This window comes from Acanthochromis polyacanthus, chromosome 1 (assembly GCF_021347895.1).
Source record: "Acanthochromis polyacanthus isolate Apoly-LR-REF ecotype Palm Island chromosome 1, KAUST_Apoly_ChrSc, whole genome shotgun sequence".
NCBI lineage: Eukaryota > Metazoa > Chordata > Actinopteri > Pomacentridae > Acanthochromis > Acanthochromis polyacanthus.
The window spans coordinates 55,819,496-55,833,911 of NC_067113.1; the positions used below are offsets into that span (position 1 = coordinate 55,819,496).

The 14,416-nt window shown below is 37.4% G+C and overlaps 1 protein-coding gene across 1 annotated transcript in view; it reads right to left on the reverse strand.

Annotated features, from left to right (window-relative positions):
• Positions 1 to 6,884: 6,884 nt before the first annotated feature.
• LOC110967909 (mucin-2-like) overlaps positions 6,885 to 14,416 on the reverse strand; it is a 28,868-nt gene continuing 21,336 nt past the window's right edge. Inside the window, exons 32-43 of the mRNA XM_022217662.2 lie at positions 14,169 to 14,355; positions 12,789 to 13,002; positions 12,519 to 12,691; positions 12,297 to 12,366; positions 12,083 to 12,192; positions 11,953 to 11,984; positions 11,627 to 11,774; positions 9,435 to 9,472; positions 9,069 to 9,176; positions 8,667 to 8,706; positions 7,300 to 7,408; positions 6,885 to 7,172 (exon numbers count right to left, since the gene is read on the reverse strand). Of these exons, the coding sequence (XP_022073354.2) occupies positions 7,004 to 7,172; positions 7,300 to 7,408; positions 8,667 to 8,706; positions 9,069 to 9,176; positions 9,435 to 9,472; positions 11,627 to 11,774; positions 11,953 to 11,984; positions 12,083 to 12,192; positions 12,297 to 12,366; positions 12,519 to 12,691; positions 12,789 to 13,002; positions 14,169 to 14,355 (1,398 nt within the window). The 3' untranslated portion in view covers positions 6,885 to 7,003. The remainder of the gene's footprint in view (positions 7,173 to 7,299; positions 7,409 to 8,666; positions 8,707 to 9,068; positions 9,177 to 9,434; positions 9,473 to 11,626; positions 11,775 to 11,952; positions 11,985 to 12,082; positions 12,193 to 12,296; positions 12,367 to 12,518; positions 12,692 to 12,788; positions 13,003 to 14,168; positions 14,356 to 14,416) is intronic.

The window sequence follows — 14,416 nt, forward strand, 5'->3', positions numbered from 1 at the left end:
TGACACAAAGATGCATGTTTCAGTGATTCCAAATAGAAACTCAAGAGCTGTAGGAGTCCTTAGAAAGTCAAAGCTGCAATGATAGAAATGGTTTATACAAGTGTATGTGAACTTTTGTTCATTCTCAAAGAACCAAAATTACATCCAGCAACTACTATTTTTCTAGCAAAATCTTTAAGGAATCATTTTCCTGCAGCTGCTGTTTGCAAAGAGATACATTTGAACAATTCAACCACAAGTAGTTCTAACCACCCAAAAGATTTTCCCCTGTTTGGAGCAATTTTAAAAAATGGTGTTGAGATGTGTATAGACAGTATAAAAACACGTCCGGTCAGTTGCATGGTTTCGACTCAGCTGTGGATTTAGGTGAAGCTCTTGTACCGACTGTTCAAGACTGTAGAGATGAAACTTATTTTGAAGAAACAAGTGCTGAAGAACACTAAACTGATCCAGAACCTGCAGCCCACAGATAAAAACAAGGCGTTGGATAGTGTGAGGCCTCAGCTGGGTCTGTTTCCAACAGAACAGGGAACATTTTTTGCCTTAAATGGTGTCTTAAGTGTTCTAATCATAAGTTATTTCAATTATCTCATGAGCAACTTCAACAACTATTGCACTTTCAATCAACTGAGGGCTACATGAAAAGCTTATCATACTGTGTGTACGACCTCTTGTGGGAAATGGTGTGTTTTATAATTTGCTAAGTGTGCATATTAAAGAGTTGTATTGGTTCTGAGGAATAGGAAGGTCAAGAGCATCATTACCACGGTGTGACTGTAATGAAACAAAGAAGAAAAGTCCAGCTTTATTTTACTTATTACTCATGTGTTTGAATGCAAGGATGATCAAGACATAAGGTGATTGATAATCAAAGTACAGACAGTTTTTGACGTAAGCCATAATCAGTAAAGAACATGAGCTTGTTGTGTGTGCAGTCTCTAATCTTGCTTTGCAGCGGTGAAGTCATTCCTATGTGAGCGATAATGACAAAACATCTGCTGTGACAGAGGACAGCGGAACAACGCAGCATCGGAAGGGGCGGCCAGCCTGGATAGATATACACACTGTTAGAGTATAAGAAGACTGGGTCAGGAACAGTTAGCACTCTGATTCCATCCGAACTGACTGAACACTTGTTGTTGGTTAGGGACAGAGGATTCAGGCCCAGAGCTCTGTATCGCACATTCAATTTTGCTGTAATAAATATTTTTGATTTTAAGAAGAAGTCTCCTGACTACTCCATCAAAAGAACTGGGCGGAAATAGCCTTACACATATTCTGTTGGTTTGTTTAATTGTAGAATAGGCTCATTTTCAACACTCTTTACATGGCAGTGTTGCCTGCATAAGAAAATGATAACAGTAAATGACCAAACAAATGTTGGTTAAAGGAAATATTGGTGACAATAAATAACACATTTTAGACAGTTTCTTGTGTCAGACAGATCAACACTCACTGATGAATGTTGCCACCCTGAGGTTAGCAGGAGACAGAAGGTTAATTTCTCTATAAGGAACATTACATGTTTTCACCATGAAACCATGTATCTCCATAAGAACCTTGTCCCATTACTGCCTTTCTTCTCTAATGGGTTCAATCATGGCCCATTATCATGGTATTCTCATTCTCCATTCTGTGTGACACCACTGGTCCAATTCTCCACACATGGATGCATTTACAGCCATGCAGCATCTTTACACAGATTACTTTCGCTGTGTTTTAGTCATTAATGGATGCGGTGACATGTACATGATAATTCTATACATGAAGGTTTATTTATTTATTCTGGTTTCATCATACAAATATTTCTTTTAATAAAAAATGCAAAAACATTGAGGACTGTTGGCTTGTTTTTTTTTAAACCCTCCAAACAGTTAAACATGTGTTTCAAATGTGTTTCTAAAAGGTGATCTACTGTCTGTGTTGAGCTATTATTTATTCTAAACAAATCTGTAGTATTGAAGCCAGTCCTGTAGGGGGCAGCTGTTTCCCAGTTTTGGCAGAAGCAGCCTGTTGTACCGTGACAGGTGACACTTGGTGAAATGAACCTCATAAATGACATGATGCCACTGTTTCCATAAAGCCTCTGCATCGTTATCAAACGGCAGCCACGCACATCCTATCTGATCTGTGTTTCAGTATTAGTTTCTATGTTTTTTTTAATGAGCTTATTAATTTGTCATATTTCCATTTCAGCCTCTCTGCTTGATATGAGCACACAGGAGGCTCAGTGTGAATAAGGTTCATTAGAGAGTCTGTCTGATTGGCAGAACCTTCCAGTCTTCTTACACACACTTTGCACAATTCTTAATTACTCAAATTTACTAAAAATGCAGTAACCTTATATACTTCAAACACATTACTTAGTCTGAGTTTCACATAAGATAGATAGTGCTTAAAGGTTTTACAATAAAAATGTTAAATGATTGTGTAATATTCCACTTTACTATCTATAAGAAATGTTAGTCCTTGAAATTACAGTTCTATGCACCTGTTTATGTATCTAAAACACATTAATTCAACATTTATAAATTAAAGATATTTACACATGACATGTAAAAACAATGAATAATAGGTTCTCAATAGGGTTGAGGTCAGGGGAGGATGAAGGCCACACCATGTGTTTCTCTCCTTTTATGCTCATAGCAGCCAATGGTGCAGAGGTATTCCTTGCAGCATGAGATGGTGCATTGTCGTGCAGGAAGATGATTTTGTTTCGGAAAGCACGGTTCTTCTTTTTGTACCATGGAAGAAAGCGGTCAGTCAGGAACTCCACATACTTTGCAGAGGTCATTTTCACACCTTCAGGGACCCTAAAGGGGCTGACCAGCTCTCTCCCCATGACTCCGGCTCAAAACATGACATCGCAGCTTTGTTGGGACATGGTGGCCATCCACCAGCCATCCACTACTCCATCCATCTGGACCATCCAGGGTTGAACGGCACTCTTCAGTGAACAAGACTGAAAATTAGTCTTCATGTATTTCTGGGCCCACTGCAGCCGTTTCTGCTTGTGAGCATTGGTTAGGGGTGGCCGAATAGAAGATTTATGCATAACTGCAAACCGACACCTTAATGTTCGCAGGACTCCAGAGGCACCAGCAGCTTCAAATACCTGTTTGCTGCTTTGTAATGGCATTTTAGCAGCTGCTCTCTTAATCTGATGTATTTGTCTGGCAGAAACCTTCCTCATTGTGCCTTTATCTGCACGTGCTCTGAATCAGCCACAAATCTCTTAATAGTACGATCATCACGTTTAAGTTTTGGTGAAATATCTCAGGTTTTCATACCTTGTTCAAGGCATTCAACTATTTCACGCTTTTCAGCAGCAGAAAGATCCTTTTTCTTTCCCACATTGCTTGAAAATGGGGGTCTGCTTAAGAATGTGGAACATTCTTCTTTGGTAGTTTTCCCTTTAATTGGGCTCACCTGGCCAGCTAATTATCACAGGTGTCTGAGATTGATTTCAGTGATCAAAGAGCCCTGAGACACATGAGTTTAATTGAAAAACAAAAAATATAATCTTTATGACACTTAAATACCATTTTCATAATAATTTGGAATGCGGTGTAGATGGTTAGATTAGTATTCTAATATTTATATTATTATTATTATTTTTTGATTAATAATAATTCTAACAACAACGACAATGACAACACCAACGACAATAATAATATTAATAATAATATGGCACATATCCTTCATTAAATATTAAAAAGCCCATAATACACATGATCTGATCTAAAATTAAGGCTAGAAAATTTACTTTAATTATGGAAACTGGTTATTTTTCCTTATTTTATTGTATTGTTTTGGTGTACCACCTTCCAAAATGTAACCATTGCTTTTTGTTGTTGTCAGTGTACTTCACATTATCAGTAACATTCTGTAAAACCTCTAAAATACAGAATTTCCATCACATCAAGGACACTCATACATATAAGTGTTGCAGGTGAAGACACAGTGGGTTTTTTCAGCTGAAAATTTGACAGTGAAAGTTGGGAAAGCACATAGTCTGGAATAAATGTTTTCAGACATTTTACAATGAAAATAAGAAAGTAATAGGTCAGTAAATTATATTATTCTTCCCCAGCAGCCACACCGGATAATGAGGATTAGAACTGTGGCTACATTCATTTACACAGAAAGCTCCGATTGCAAATATGGGGATCAAACTACTCCCTGGGTCATTTCAGTTGCTACATTCTGAGTTTCTGTTTCATTTTAAGAATCTGAATATTTGCCCATACAGCTGTCTTCATTAACCAAGCATGCATGAGTCAGACCCCGATAGATAATGAAACACATTCTGGCACCACAATTAGCTGCTGGAGACGCTAATAAGGCAATGTTTTTCATCGCTTGCAATTATTCCAGCTCCGAGCCTGTCACTGTTTCTCCGAGAAGCCAACTGCTTAGCATTTTTGGATTGAGCTCATTAAAAAGGTCATCGGGGCTGTTTGTCTAACCAGGAAAGGTTGCCCTCCCCATCTCATTTTCTACATAAAAGCCTCTGTTATGTCTGCTCCTGGTTATTGTTGTTGAGCTGACCTTTGCCTCGGCACAAGGACTGTTGTGCGATTCGAGCTATTGCTAGTTGGAGCCGACAGACGGTATTGAACCAGACCGTGAGCGCTGACAAGAATTTATTGGCAATTTGGACAAAATTAAGAGGTTTTAAGGATATTTGTAGGAAGAAGTTTCAGTCTTAAAGGAGAAAACTCTCTGTCTTAGCTACCCAGCTGTGCTTTCTAGGAATTATGTTGAAATAAGAAAAGTAATTTCTTCCCAGCAAAGTCTCCTCATCAACTTTAGTTGCTGTGCATTATCCTGACCAATTTTGACAAAAATAAACACCAAAACAAGGAAACATCCCGATCAGTGCAACATTCTTCAGAGTTAACCGAAGTAACACAAGTCATTCTTTTATCCCTTTTATTGTTGTCCTTGTATACTGGTATTACAAATTGCATAGACCATGGTTGTTGTAATATATAACTTTCAGTTGGGAATGATTGTCGAAAATGATCTTTTCTGTGTTTAAACTACAAGTTGTTCCCTCTTTCTAAGGAACAGTTGCGGAGACAAGCTAAAAATATTGCCAAAAACATTTAAGCTAGCAACTTGTCTTTTGTATAAAAAAGATGGATGTAACCACAAAGCCATTGGTTTGTGGGCTACATCTTTGAAATCTTAAATGTGACTGGTGCCATGTCGGTTTTCTGGGGCTAGACAACCAAACTGCAAATCTGACTGAGAATATTCAATTAAATCCCTTAAAGTGGATATTTTCAACCAGTAGGTTTCTTCTGGTTGGAAATTACATAAACAAAACAAACAACTCTACACCAAAGCACAATGATGATTTGTTTTTTACCCAAACCTCTCAATAACCCTTCAACATTTGCCCACTTTGATTACAGAAAAGCCACTCAAATTCTTCAGAGGCCTTTATTTGGATCTCACTGGTCCTTCAAGAGTCTACGCCTGAAGCAAAGAGCTCCTAATGCTCTCTGAGTGTAACAAGAATTAGATTCAAGTGGTTAAATTACAGCCATAATATATTTTCTTCAAATAAATCCGCTCCGATGCCTGCAGCCTTGTGAGTCATCACATCGCATGGACACAAACATAAGCAGAAGCAGTAACGTCTTTATGGGAGTTTTCTATCTTCCTCACTTCATATTTTCAAGGATCCTACATTAGCCCCAAATTAGTTTAATCCATCACAACCAGCTCTTGAGTGCAAGAAAATGTGTTTTTGGTCTCTGTTCTAATGATGGAGGATACAGTAGAATTTCTTCCTTGTTCTCTGGTGAAGCAAAAAAGGAAATTCAACAAAATATTTTAGAATTAAAATGTGGAATCTCACTGGTTTAGAAGCAGAGCCATAGCCTTGGCCATAGCTCCATAATGCTGTGGCATGTTTTGTAAATACAAAATTACTTAGCTCCACCTTTTCCACAGAATTCTACTTATTAAAAAAATAACTGAACATATATAAGTATTTAAATACAAATACATCTAATGGCTCAACCAGTAGCAGGAAGGTGGAGATCCTTTAGTTTGGCGACTGTCAATATCTTTAATCCATGTAATGAATGGTGAACTAATCCAGCTCTGTCAACACAATGAAATGTTGGGAAATCCTCTTGAGTCTCATCAGTCACTCAGTGATGGGTGGTTTTTCTCTTTGTTAAACACATTTCAGAGCAAGAAAGGTTTTTGTTGTTGCTAAAGAGCTCTTAGACAGAAGGAGAAGTATGTGTTGTTCACTGTCTTTGTTCAAATAAGCAGTAAGAATTGGCTCAAATTTGCCCCAAAAGTCCACATTAAGTTTTATAGTAATTAGTTTCTAGTTTTCTAGTAGGAATCTCAGAGTTGCTACTTTTGCAGCACCAGCCAGTCTAATCTGAAATCACGTGTTTTCTGTACAATATCTGCAGTTTAAAAGTAAGATTTGTCATAAAATTTACTTTGTCTGTCAGTTTTTCGTGTTTTTGTGCCAGTAATTTGCACATAAAAACACAAATAGATCAGTTTTGTTGCAGTGCATACTGACAAATAATCAGAATTCATGGAAAACACTAAAAAGCATTTACCTGAGTGGTTCTCTATTCCTGTAGGTCTTCCCATCAATCACTCAGTGGCTCATAATGACAAATTACGCCAATTTTTTAGAATTATTTCGAAAATGTATCATTTTCTTAATTTATTTTTAACTGTTTTATATGTTACAGGATTCCACCCTTTAAAAAAAATCTGGATTTGTTTTTTTTTACAGTGTATCTGCCAATTGGTGGCTGAAATGGAAAGTTGAACAGCAGTTACAGAAAAGAAGAAGAAAACTGCAGGCTCTTCTGATTAGTAAGTGATTCCCTTTATTGGAAGAAAACAGATGGAGCACCTGTTGCAATAAAACCGCTGAATTTGAACACCTTACATGTAGATTTTAAAGTGTAATGGACACAAACGGATGATTGTCGTCTTCCGTTTGTACGTTTCAGCGCCATATGATGGAAGCTCTGCACTCACAGCCGGTGATGTGTCTGTAGGTGTGCTGTCTGGTGGTTTGGTCGGAGCAGCGCAGCGTCACTGATCGTCTCTCTGAACTGTTCTCCTGACAGGATCTGTCCTCCTGCTGCACCTGCAGGTCGCCGTGTAACACCAACCTAAAGTAGCAAAGATGGAGGAGGGAAAACAAAGGCAGACAGACAGATACAGGCAGTTTTTGAGTCCCTATTGAGGACAGCAGATTTCAGAATGTGTTAATCTGTAACAGCTAGAATTTCTTCTCACCTGGACTCAGACACACACTGACCCCGACACATAGGAATCTGTACCACAGCGGTGCAGTTTTCTATGGTGACGCTGAAGCTGGACACTTTGGGGGAACAGCTCTGGTTACCTGGAATTGGAGGCGATTATAGGACAAGGTGTGATGAGGAATTCATTTATCCGCAGCAAACATAAATTATTTCAGTTCTTTGTTTAAAAACTAAAAACTGAAGGAGAAAAAAAACATTATAGGTGTCAGAATCAAAAACAGCACACCACGTCAACCAATCATTTTAGTTTTTCGGCCGTTTGTTCTTTGTTTGGAAACCAAAAAGTGAAGTCACGTGGCTTATAAAGAAAAACACTCATTTAATTTTCAGTTAAAAATGGTGTCAGGTGGTGTGCTTTTTTGCCTGAATATAATGAAAAGAACAAAACTATTCTATTCTATTCTATTCTATTCTATTCTGTTATATTCTATTCTGTGTGTTTGGGGATCTGCAAAGTGAAGTAATAGACAGATAAAAACTATTAAAGATAAAAGCCTGAAGCATCCTTATAAGCAGGGTTTTGTTATTTAAATCTCTGAAAATATATAATATAATGGAAAATTTTACATTTAAAAAAAAATCTGGATTTTATGTCAGAAAAATTAATCAAATCGGGCAGTTTGGAGGTGGATGGGGAGAAATTGTTCGAAAAAATATTACGTTGAGCTTCAAGATTTAAGATCCAAGACCTTTATTGTCATTGCAGAGCTGCAGACAACAATACAACAGAACTATGATGTTACTCCCTGAGTTAAAGTAGAATAAAAGACAAGATATAGTAGAATAAACTAACTAGTAAAATACGCACCACAAGAAAATGCAAAAATAGCTTGTCTGGTTTTCTGTTTTTTCCCCAAACAAATAAATAGTCCCTGCAACTTTTCTGTTTTCTTTTTCAAACAAAAAATAAATGTACATATTTTGTGTGTGTTTTTATTCTGGCATGTTTTTACCATTTTTAGTACTGAAACAAAGCACAGAATATTTGTTTCTCTTTTTTCCACTTATCCAATTACACTCAGACCCAAAATGCACAGAATTTGACATTAAAAAACAAAACATGTCTTTAAGATTGAGAAACAATCCAAATGTGCATCGTATGAGTCTAATCATTCGGTTTATGTGTCAAATAATTGTGTAATTTTGGGTTAATGAATAACAAGAAGTGTAGATTTAAAAGGCACACGATAAAAGTGTGCCTTTCGAGACAAATTGAAATGGCTGATTGATTTTCCAGAATTCTTAATGCAAAGACTGAACTGTGAGTTTCAGATTTTGAGGTTTACGTCAGTGTGACTCACTCAGCAGTTATAAATAACTTCTTCTGACTGGACTTACATGTAAAGCAGCAGCGCTGGTCGTCCCAGATCCCGTCCTCCTGCAGAATAAACCCACAAAAGCTCATTCTTATTCTTTAAACGCAATCTATAGCTTGAGCCCAGAGCATTGGCTTTAATACGTAAAATAAAAATAACCTCCTCTCCTTGATAAGATTGTTTTTCTTTTCATGCTGCTGGAATAAAAATGCTTTACTTTCGTACCCAATAAAAGGAAAAGAGAAACCTTTCACTGTTGCAATTTTTGACTTCCATAAAATGAAAAGCCACTCTAATCTTGTACTAAATACATTTTCATTTCAAGACAGCTTCTGGTGCACGTAAATGCAGTAAAATGTGAGTGTATTATTGCAGAACAAGGCTTTTAAGATGTGACAGGCTTTAGTTGAAGGGTTTGTAGTACCTCAGAGCAGTTTTCTCTGGGACAGACTTTAGTCTCCGTCTGAACTCCTTCTTTGCTGCAGCTGAATGATGTGCAGGGATGAGTGGCATCTTTCCATCTGTCTCCCACCTACGGAAACCAAGATTCGTTTATTCATCCAGATTACAAATTAAACCAGACATCAGGAAAAGCAGAACAGAGTCAGCTCTCAGAGTTTTTCTTTGCTCCTGTTGCATTTTTACAAGAACCAGTGTAGAACCTTGTGGCAGACAGTTACGCAATGTGAAACTAAACAATGCAGTGATTGTTTCCCATCCACAATGGCACAACACCAGACAATACTCCTTCATCACTGACAGAAATGAACACAAGATAAGCAGAACATACCTTGTAAGTCTTTCCATTGTACTTGCAGAGCTTCTCAACTGAAAAATAGCAGCAAGTGTCCAGTTAGAGTGAGATGAACTGATAAAAACAACAATCTTAGGACAATAAGTATACGTGCTAATGAATATATTACAATCACTGAGACACATTCACCTCACTCAGATAATCGTCGTTTCACGAATTGTATGACTTCTCGCATCAACTGGCTACAACTATATTGAATTAGATGAGTCACTTTAAAGAGGGTTGATACTTATTCAATCACTATTTTATATTTTTAAATATCTGGCATTGCTTTGTATAAACCTGTTTTCATTTTGGCATGAAATGGTCTTTTTTGGGTAAGTTCTTATAAAAAAAAAAAAAAAGCCAATTTAACCCTTTGGGGACTGCAATTTTAAAGGTTCGCCAGTACATACATTTGTATTTTTGTTCATTCTGATGTCATTTCTTGGAATATCTTCAAATACCTAATATCCCTAGAATCCTTACAACTTAATCTAAAATGGTATACATATAAATAAACCAAAAACATTAGGTAAAGGTGTTCAAATTGTGTTATAAATAAGAAAATACATAAATCGGAAATGTTTTTTTAAATTATAATTACTAAATATGCACACAAAACCCATTGATTGAAATGATTTCCACATGTAGAAAAATAAATAAGAAATTTCTGAACACACCAGTAGTGATTTAAACAAAATACCTATTTTAGTTTTTGATATATGAACATTTTTGTGTAAAAACTGCAGAGGCGTTTTTTTTAGTTTGATCACTACTGCAGAACTAAGGCAACACTGAACATAGAAACTTGAACAAAATATTTTTTCAACAATATTGTTTCAACTATATTGGTTCATTCATGACAGACCGGCGACCTGTCCAGGGTGTCCCCTGCCTTCGCTCAAGTTAGCTGGGATAGGCTCCAGCACCCCCCGCGACCCTAATGAGGATGAAGCGGTGTATAGAGGATGGATGGTTCATTCATTCAACATTCATCATTTATTCAACTATATTATATACTCACACACAATCTCTCACTAAATCACACGACTTTCTCTCACCTAATCAAACTACTTACTCTCCCGAAATCACACACTCTATAGTACCCAACTCTCCCTATCACAATTCTAATCAATCAGTCTGTCTATCTATCTATCTAGCTATCAATCTATCAATCTATCAATTAATCAATCTCGAGCTCTCTCACTATACCTCCTGCTCTTTCCAACCTACTCGCCACAAAGGTCCTTTGGCACCACACAGTGGTGGCGCGGAAAAATTCCCGGGGTAATCACTTGAGTTTTTTTTTTTTAACATGTTGTAATGAAGTAAATCATGTCACTTGACAGAAGTCTGTGCTTTTAGCAGCAAAAAGAATGAGCATTCGAGCTAATGTTGGTTTTGAGTTATATCAGTTTAAGCAGACCTATGTAGACAGCGCGGGGGGGCGGGGCCGCCCGCTGGATGTCCGTGCCTTGAGGGTTAAACTGACCATGATTCAATGTCTAATAAAGGAGGAAAACTTTAAAGAGGTTCAATATATTTTATAGTTACTGTAAAATCCGGAGAAAAATCCAGAGAAAAATCCTGTAAATGGCAAAGTTTGAAGTGCCAGGTCTTACCACAATAGCTTGATAAATCTGTTTCCACTTTAACATGAAAGAGTCTTTTTGGTAAATTGAAGAAAGCCAAATCAGTTTGTCCATGTTTCAGTGCATAAAAGCAATAAAAATGGATTCCTTTAAAAGATGTGAATACTTTTTCTAGGCGATGGATAGTGTTTCTGACACTATTAAAAAATAAAAACGCAGAAATTTTAATAATTGAAACTGAAAACCAGAGGAAAAAATAAAGAAATAAACAGCAAAATATGAAGTGTCAGTTCTTACCACATGACTTTGACATTACTTTGTAAAAATCTGCTTTCATTTTGACATAAAAGAGTCAAAGAGGCATTTTTGGGTAAAGTTCTTGTCAAAAAAGGCCCATTTAAATTGACCATGATTCAATGCAGAAAAGCAACAACAAGGGAAAACTTTAAACGGTGGTGAATACTTTCAGTATTATTTATTCTATGAAATAAATAAATAAATAAATAAATACAACTATTGCAGAAATCTGAATCAATGAAACTACAGGGCAAACACAGAAAAAATCTTGAAAATAAATGAAGTGCCAGTTCTTACCACAAGTCTGGTCGCCACAGCAGCTGGTGTTTATCAAAACATCATTTTGGCCACAGCGAGGTTTAGGAGGTTTGAAATAACACTCCTCCATGCAAGTCCGGTTGTTGCATGTACACAGGTTGCAACCAGACTGCCAGACGTCTCCACGCTGGAAGACAGGTGGAGAATTGTTCTTAAACCTAGTCAGTGATAATGCTACTGATGTTTTAAAGAAAGAAAAAAGACATGCAACAAAGGTCCACAGCTGGAACTGGACTGGAATCATTCCCCTTCCAGGAAACTCTGGATATCACATATCTGTGCATCGATGAGAAAAATATATTTACCCACTTGGGTTCTCCAATTGGTCCTTTGCAACCTGTGGAGAGAGAAAAAAGAATTTAACTGCTCCATTCCTCGCATAAAATTTCGACCAAAGCATTTCCAGAAGTTGCCTATGTAGACCAGGACACTCACAGGGACACTCAGAAACACACATGTCTGAGTGATTTCCAGCCCTGAGCAGACCTCTGGGACAGAAACAACCTGAGCTTTTCTCTTTAAGGGAAGCCCCTTCATAACGCACTCTGTGTGGAGAAACCAGAGCAGAAACAGAAATGAAGAAAATCTTAATCTTTTGGCTTCCACTGGGTGTGAAAGAAATGTATAAGGACGCTATAAATCTCCAAACCCTCCATGGCAGAAGTCATCCAGCTTGTTGCTACATTCTCTGTAAACCAATCCCTCTCTGCACTTCACATCTGAAAAATCACCAAGTGTGCTGAAGTTAAATGACAATTTGATCAAGAATTTATAAAACAGTGAAGTCCATGAATCACAGAAGACTGTGCAAAATCTTTTGAACAATAAACAGTCCGTAGTTTTACCAGGCGAGAAAATAAAAGGCGCCTACCACAGCCTCCATTAGTCAGTCTTCTCCAATCAATACAGAAACCAGCCTTTTTACATTCCTCAGCAGTTTGTTCCAAAGAGGAGCAGGAGGAATTTGAACCACTGCATGAATCAAACTCACAGTTCTTCTTTTTAATGCTTAGATCCACATACTTGCTGCAATTCTCAAAGACTCTGAGGAAACAGAAGTTTTAATCAGTTTTAGTCAAACGTAGAATGTAGACGTCTAGATTTTAAGAAAAGAAAAGGTATTGTAAAGGACTGTGCTTACGGGTGGTATAGCAGTTCACATAGTGGGTTCGGAGGGCAAAAAGTTGGAGGCGGTGAGGGTGTTGGTACATTAGAGCAGAGTACATCTATTGGTGCAGAAAAACATGTCGGCTTCTTAGGGTCAGGATACACCCAATCATAGGCTGTCTTATCACAGCAGCTGTCATCCTCAATTCTTCCATCTTTACGGATACATGATGGACCGCCACATACGCCTGGAGGGAGCATTAAGAGGTGAGCTCAGAGAAGAATATATTACATATAGATATTTTATGAATTCAATCACATTTAATGCAGATAAACACCAGCTCCTAGCAATGCATTAAATAGTCAGAATAGAAGCTTTGCAACAGTGAGTATATAGCAGAAATATTATTCTGGTGTCTTTATATGACAAAATTAATCATTAAATTTCCAAAACAATAAGCTGGTCTTCTTTAATTCTCAAGTACTCTCTAATCTCAGTGGGGACATTTCAATTAAATCTGCATTAAAAAACGTAGATATTAACATTGGTTCAAAGGAATCAAAACTGTGAACACCCAAAAATGTTATGTTTTTCTTTCCGTACCCCGATACTACTACCTTCACACTATATCCAGGTTGAATGTATTTCCAATAACTAAGCTCTAAAAAAGCAAAGAGTGCACACTAACAATGCTTCTGCTGCATCTTGCTGTCCTGTATTAGTCAGAAATGGTTAAATGCAGCTTTAAGGGTGCAAAATGCTAGATTTTGAATGTTAAAATAGCGATTGTCTGCAATGTAAACACATACAGGAATAATGGCGCTGTTGAATCCAAGCTTGTCGGTTTACTATTTTGGCAGCTGTGTGCGTATCAGTGCATGCCAGTCCACGTGAAACTGTCAGCCCTCCTTAAACTTAAGACCAGACCAAAAGTGACTGCAAGCACTGCATTGTAAAAGCAAAAGTGGACTTTGGAACATTCAGTGGTACGTTAAAAAAACCCAAAGAATTTAAAAATATAGTTTTTCATGTAATCTACGTTATTGATATCATTTATGAACATTTGTTTCATTTCAGCTCAGTGTGACAGTCTCTAATACTACGTTTTGTAGCTTTTCCCTGCATATCCATCTCAATCCGCTCTTTATGTTTCTGTTTCCAAACACTTAGAGCCTTTAAGATGACTATTTTGCTTTGATGACCACATCACTAGCATGCAAGATAATGTAGCAAATCAGCAGACATGCTACTGTGCCACAACAGCAAATGGTGGACAAACAAAAATAAGCTACTAAAATAACAGAATTTGGTCAGAGCTAGATTTACTTACACACTATATACTGTTAAAATGTATATACAGTATGCATTAAGTCATATTTGTGAACCATCACCCCCTGTTCATCCATTACCCACCACATTGTCCCTGGGTGTTGTTAAGGAAGTGCTCCATGGCCAGATTGATCACCAGCGTATACGATGGACTGAGGGAGATGAAGGAGCGAATCTCTGGGAGATTAACTGATACTATATACCCTGTGGTCTCAAACTTCAACCCATGCTCCTCATAGGGTGGCTGTATGGTCTCATTGTTCAGAGTGGCCTAAAGCAGATTAGATCAGTGTCAAAACCAAGAGTCTCAGTTTGTCAAAAGAACATGGCAG